The sequence below is a fragment of the Phalaenopsis equestris genome, unplaced genomic scaffold (genome assembly GCF_001263595.1).
Source record: "Phalaenopsis equestris unplaced genomic scaffold, ASM126359v1 Scaffold000002, whole genome shotgun sequence".
Taxonomy (NCBI): Eukaryota; Viridiplantae; Streptophyta; class Magnoliopsida; order Asparagales; family Orchidaceae; genus Phalaenopsis; species Phalaenopsis equestris.
This window is the reverse complement of record NW_018164444.1, coordinates 50,286,469-50,293,960: the sequence shown is the minus strand read 5'-3', so window position 1 is coordinate 50,293,960 and position 7,492 is coordinate 50,286,469. Positions and strand designations below refer to the sequence as shown.

At 33.9% G+C, this 7,492-nt stretch overlaps 1 protein-coding gene across 1 annotated transcript; it reads left to right on the top strand.

The window, feature by feature from the left end:
- The first annotated feature begins 361 nt into the window (after positions 1 to 361).
- Positions 362 to 799, top strand: LOC110018790. The gene has a single exon (XM_020716231.1). The coding sequence runs from the start codon at positions 362 to 364 to the stop codon at positions 797 to 799; it is 438 nt and encodes a 145-aa protein (XP_020571890.1).
- Positions 800 to 7,492: the final 6,693 nt, after the last annotated feature.

Genomic DNA, 7,492 nt, shown 5'->3' with positions numbered 1-7,492 from the left:
CCCCCTCCTTAGGCAAACCATGGCTCCCCGCCGCCGGCCACCCTCTATGTTGGCAAAAGCTCGACTTCCGGCAACTCGACCTCCTTCCATGGAGCCATTTTTCAAAAAGCTTCACCCTTCAGTACCATCTCCCATACTTCTCCTTCACACACTTCTTAAAATTTACAACAATCCGAAGCTGCAAATCTGTAACAGAGCTCAGATTTCCCCTGAAATTCACTTCCGTCGATGATCTCATATTAGCATCCAATGAGTAAGTATATATGCAGCTACCAGCAATGGATATATATATATAGTCTTGCGATCATAACTGTATTAATGTTTCAGGTGCCCGAAATTAAAGCACGTTGCTTTGCCAGTAATGTCACGAACTGAAGAAGTTCAGATTCCTCAACTTGTGCGAAGGTGGAATGATCTAGAGAGGTTGGAGATGGAATCAAAGCCTGCTAATTTTGTTGATTTGGTGAAGAATATAAGCTTGAGTTGCAGAAAATTTTGTTGGCTGATGGTTTCAGGATCTGTGAGAGGAGAAGATGCGTTAGCCATTGTTAGATATCTGCCGAAGCTGAAGAAATTGGAGCTGAAAAACTCGTATTTGGCTAAGAAGGAGTTGATGACTCTAGTGAATGGTTGCAGGGAGTTGGAGATATTGAATTTGAAGGATTGTGTTGGATTTGATGGAGAAGATGAAGAGATAAATGGCAAAGTTAGTCACATTAAAGAGTTCAGAAAGGAGGGGTGCAGACTGTATTATGAGTATGATGAGTATGAGTTTTGTTTATATGATTATGTTCTTTGATCTAAGTTGTAAGGGGGAACATGACAATGTTTTTGTGCAGATTGATGAGAACCGGGTTTGTCTCGGTTGTGTGAATAGGGTTGTCAATTTGGCTCGTTGTTCGTGAACAACTCGTGTTCGACTCGTTAAGCAGCTCGTATTCGGCTCGTTCGTTAAGCCAAACGAGCCGAACACGAACAAATTTTTAAGCTTGAAATGTAACATGTGGCAATGTGCTTAGTGTCTTCTTTTGTATAGATTTGATCCAGGTTCGAATCCCACACTTTACATCTATTTTTCTCAATTTTTGTTTAACGAGTCAATTTCGAGCCAAACACGAACACAAATATTTAAATCGAGCCGAACACGAACACACTGTTCACGAGCCGATTTAAAAAAAAAAAAATGATATAATTTTTTATATAACAATATACATGTGGCAATGTGCTTAGTGTCTTCTTTTGTATAGATTTGATCCAGGTTCGAATCCCACACTTTACATCTATTTTTCTCAATTTTTGTTTAACGAGTCAATTTCGAGCCAAACACGAACACAAACACGAACACAATATTTAAATCGAGCCGAACACGAACACACTGTTCACGAGCCGATTTCGAAGACGAGCTATTTCGAACAAGCCGAACACGAGCCAAGCCTGAGCTCACTCAAGCTCGGCTTGTTTACAGCCCTATGTGTGAAGACTTTGGATTTTATGTTTTTTCAGGGAAATATTATATTATGGATGAAACTCTCTTTTTTTTTTGCTTTTTAGTAAGTTTAGGTTTTCGTTTAAAAATGTCACATTTATAAATAATATTAAATAAATATTATTTAGATTTTTTTTTGTTTGAAAATTAAGGAAAAATTAGAAATAGAAAAGAGGGAATGGTAGAAGTGCGCTTTCATTAAATTTGCTATGAGATATATTGAATATTTATGAAAATCATTTCTAGAGATTTGAATCAAAATTTATGAACAGCCTACAAAATCAAGAAATTACAAAATATACAAAGAATGTCGAGATTTAATGTGGAAAAATCTGAGAACTAGAAAAAACATTTAAGGCAAGCAAGCCAAGAAATCCACTATAAAAATTTAAGAGAATTAAATAAAGTATACTGCACACAAGCATCTCCAAAATTTGAAATAGTTCAAGGCGCTCTTTCTCCTCTCCTTAACAAAAGAAAAGTTGAAATCTCATACAATTCAATCGGTGAAATGGAGCATTTAAGGGAAGAATTGCTGGAATTCCATTCCGGGGTTGAGGCACCGTGATAGGGCGCTCCAATGGAGGCTACAATGTTCCCCTTCGAGTGCTGCATGTCGCGCTCTCAAGTTCTTGAACTTGGATTGGACATTGCAATGTTGCTGGTCTCAGGGCTGGGGCGCTGTAGTTGAGCGCTGCGCAACACTACCCTCTAAGCATTGAAATGTCATGCTCTTTGATTCTAAAACTCGTATCGTGTGCAATGTCACCGTCTTCTAAGTGCTGAGATGTCTACGGTAAAAAACAATTTCAAGGGCAGCGCTCCCAAACCAAAAGTAGGGGGAGCACCCCATTGTACCCTCAACAAATTCATCGTCAAGCTTGATCGGTGAAACTCTCAAACTTTGAGCGAACAATCGTCAACACCATCAGACTCCAAATAATAATAAGAAAAAAAATGTCTTTTGTGTGCATCACACAATAAATAAGGGATATTTACACACGTAGGACACAATTCATATGTATTTACCTATCTTAAACCATAACTTTCATATATTTAGATACATAGCACTTCAATGTTTTAAACCTATGCATGAATATTTTATAGATGTCATATATAATATAATTAGTCAATCAACATCTGAAATGAAAAGGAAATGTGGTGGTGGCTCATTAGTATAGAAAACGAAATAAATTGTCTCAAGTCTCCAGCCAAAATAAATAAATAAATAAATAGGGCATTTACATGTATACCAAATAATTCTCATGTATTTACATATCTAACACCAAAATATTCATATTTACATGATACGCCAATAACAAATTTTCATCATCTTGCACGAATCTCAAGGCAACCTTTTGAGCAAGAAATATTCAAACTTCAATTAAAAGCCATCCAGAGCCCCGATTTCAGCAAACTTATAGTCAAACTGACCGACTCGATAAGACAGACCTAATGATATCAAATTTAGTCCAATCCGAGTCAAATCAAGCCCAGATCAAGTGATTAACTCATTTTTGGAAGATTTTCGAACATATTTGAAAAATCAAACGAATGTTGAATTCAGTGAGTTCATACTCGAATCGAGCGTCTCGACAAGGTGAATCCAACAAGCCCAAGATTGCTCAATTTCGACATCGTTAAGGCACTCAAATGTCTTTCAAACACCATCCGATCAATATAAGCTCTATGGACCGTCCGATCAAAATGGTTCATATTCCTGCATTAATTGCATCCATAACACTATAAATAGAGTCTCACCCCTCACTTGAGAGCGAGAGGCTGGAGAGAGAACTTGATGCTTTGAGAAGAAGCTCAACTCCAACATTATCACTGTCATCGTCTACCGTCGGCGACCACCCCCAACCTCTGCACTCTGTCGACCGCCGTCGACCACTATCGACCACCACCATTCACCACTAATCTTCGTCGACCACCGCCGACCGTCATCAACTACCGTCGACCACCGCCACCGACCGTCATGGATAGTCGTCAACCACCGTCGATTACCGTCGACCACTGCTGACTAAACGCCGTCAGTCGACGTTGTAGCTTGGAAAACTAGTAACCCTTTCCCGTTTGTGGGACAAGGGGTCTCTGTAATCATCAACCTATAGTGGATTTTTGCAACTATTCCCGACCCCGTTGTTTTTTCTCTTTTCAGGTTTTCCACATAAAAATTTCTGGTGTCATCATAGATTGTTTCTCTTTTTATCTGGGTGTGTGTTGAATCATCGTGCAACACTAAGACGATAATTCATTACTCTACCGCCGCAAATTTTTCAGCACGCATCAACATGCATGTCACTCAAATTTGTCACATCAAATAAAAAAAATACCACCATCATTATCTTTTAAAATGTGAAGTACATATTTTCATGCATAAATTTATGACATCATTATATTATAAATATAAATATCAAATTTTAGAAATATATTTAATATTTAAATATATAAAAATCATGCGATGCTTATGTAAATTTTCCTAAATAAAATGGGGTCATTAAAACCATCAAACGAATCTTGGCGAAACACTCGTCTCTATAATAATCTGAGAAATTTATCTTTTTTGCACCCATGAATTTAGCTCTGTAAGAAGTTAGTCACGTTCTTCTGTTTCGGTCAAAGTCAATTTGGTTGCCCGTGTACATTTATCACTTAGTACATCAAGTGGGTTCGTAGCTTGCAGCTCACTTTGACATAATGGTTGTGTGTTTTAATTATGATGATTGGTGTGTGCTAGAAGATTTGTAATGATCGAGTAATAGATTATCATCTTACTATTATTCATGTACAGTTATCACTTTAATATATTGGTCGTAATAAAATTTTCATTTTTATTTTTGAAAAAATTTATATATTCCACACAATTTTTATATATTTACATTTATAACATTTAACTTTCGTATTTACATTTATAAAAATTTATGTATTTAATTTTTTAAAATAGGTGATAGTAATATTTTTTTCGTTATAAGTCGATATGTAAATATGTATAAACGGTGGGATATGTATATGTATATAATTGCTCGTTGATAATAAAGGATAAATAGGGCAATATAATTTTAAATATATAAAAAGACATTTACATATGTATCACCTATTTTCAATGTATTTGCAGATCCAACCCCTAAACTCTAATACCACCCATATCTTTCATATCACATCTAAAAATCATATTTTAAGTTTTTTTTTTTTTCTAAGTAAAATTCTTTTTATGCATCAATAAGATGATATATAGGTAAATACCTAAAAGTTAAGCGGTATGTACGTAAATCTTCCATATAAGGATGTGCATGAAAAATTATTGCATCAAGAGTTGTGATCAGTGCTTGCCACATGTAAAGGCATGTCCACTCATGCATTAAATTAATTTTTTTAACTAAGGTGAATCTGTCTGTACAGACAACAGACTCTGATTGGATTTCTAATATAATAATTTCTTGTACATGTATCTAAATCAAACAATGAGAACAAAATAACTTCTAATAATTAATAAAATCGAATCTCATCTTAATATTATTATTACTTTTAGTTATCAATTTGTATAAATGTCAAAGTTTAAATTAATTGCAATTTATAATACAAATAATAATAAATATTTTTTTAGCAAATTTAACCGTGACATTTACGATCCGTTTGGGGTAGCTTATGTGGTGCGGCGACATTTTGAAAACGCAACTGACCAGTTTGGGTAAATTACGTTTTGGCAACTTATGCATTTTCAAAACCTTGAAAACAGCGTTTTCACACCGCAACTATCTAGCTGCGTCGGCAGCTTTCTGTCAATGGTCTGACTTTTCCAAAAAAATAAAAATTTGTAATAGTCCTCGCACCTAGCTTATCACAGATTATTAATTAAGTTGTAGCTGCCCCAAACAGACCCCAATTGTAATTTATAATACAAATAATAAAACCGTGACATTTTAATAGAAGTTTCGTGCTTGCGTACCAAAATGGTTTCAATTAACCGATTTTGAATTTGAAGTTTGAAAGTCGAAAGTGGAAATAATTTTTTTTTTACAAATTGAATAATTATATTTTGTTTGTTAGCAAAAAAGAAATTCAGAGATTGGAGATTATGAATCAAATTATATATTAAGATTTACAAACAGTATTTGTCTAAATTTAAGTATTTATTTGTATGATATTTTAATATCATAATTCCAATGAACTAAGATTTTTAAAGAGTATATTTTATTTTTGAGAAGAGTTTGTTTGGTCGTATTTTGGTATTTTGATGTGATACTATAAATATAGGTTTCATGTATAGAAAAGAGTTTTTTGTCTGCACGTCCGGAAGACCAACCCAGACCGCTAAGTTGCCCGTCCATTCAATTTATTATAGTATATAAATAAATAGAATGATAAATTATAAGATAAATAAAAAAGCCCGGTTAGATATAAAATCTAAAATATTAAATTTTAAGTACTTTAAATACTTTATACGAAAAAATTTTAGATTTTAATATAGTTTGGCCATATTTTATATTATATTTTTTTCAAACAAGGACTATCATGAGTTGAGGCCTAACTTGAGCCTAAGGTTATAAACGAGTCGAGCTTGAGCAAGCTCGGGCTTGACTCACTTTCGGCTTGTTCAATATTAGTTGTTCGAAATTGCTAGTGAACAATGTGTTTGTGTATAACTTGAGTGTATGACTCAATTTACAAATTTTTGTTCATGTGCGGCTTGTTTTCTATGTGAAACTGCTCAATAAGAAAAAATAGATGTACAACGAGCCGAACAAGATCAAAGAAATTATTATTCGTGTTCAACTTATTTGTAATTCTAGCTTTAGAAAATTGTTTGTGTTCCACTAATTTACTTAACGAGTCGAACATGAGATGTTCATGAACAATGAGTTTTTTTTCAACCCAACTAGAGCTTGACTTGTTAGCTCATCGAGCTCAAGTCTTCTTATTTATAGAGCCGAGCAGAAGTGGGCTAAAAAATCTGTTTAGGTAAGTTATACCCCTAGTTTTACCCTAGTTTTCACATGAGAGACCAATATTAATTTGAGTGCCGGCCAACATATATTTAGTTAGAAATTGCGATAAATTCATTCAAAGAAAAAAAATCTGATTAGAAAAATAGGGAATTTAACTATCTAATTCAGGGACGAGCTAGGGCCAGCTTGAATCAATTTTGTGCGGCTTGAAATCCGCTTGTGACTCGTTATACTCAATTTCGAGCTAAGCCGACTCAAAATTGAATCGAGTTCAATATTGCTCGAAATCGAAACAAACTGGCTTAAATTGAGTTAGTTGGTTCCTTTTCAGCTTTAAATCGGGCCTAAATTGGCCCGTGACTAGTTATACTCAATTTTACTTAGCATAATATAAAATTTTTATAAATTTAAAATATTATAACCCTATCTCGAGTAGGAAAACTGATCCAAATCATCGTTTCACAATTTTAGCTCGTAACAAGGCTTGTTTATTCCGATCCTAATCAGAATTCGAATAAATTTTTGAGCGGTTAATGTTGTTAGACAATTAAATTATATATATATATATACTAAAATCGATTTTTATATAAGAAAATAATATACATTAGCCATGCATTTAAAATTCAATCTAATTGCAAGCTCAGCTTTTACTTCATGTATGAAAAATGAAAGTATCACATTTGCAAATTACCCAATTTTACAAAAATTTTATTCCTATTTACAAAACAATCCTATGGGCTACATAATTAATTTTTACAAGCAAAATTCTCAGCTTCGAAATAAAGTTCAAACTCCTTATCCAATTTGTCTTCCTACAACAGTTCTCTAGGCAGTCAAAGCCAAATCTATAGGTCATGCGGCTTTAGTCAGAGAAATGACTTTTCTATTTGGATCCCAGCCATCAACAAAACAAAAATCTCAGTCATAAATTAAAATTACGAATATACCAAACCCATGCATACCATACATAACATTCATATTTCTTCCATGTAATTTAAATATTTCACTTCATATCAAAGATATCATCCTTCTCTCTTTTTATATAAAGCTCATC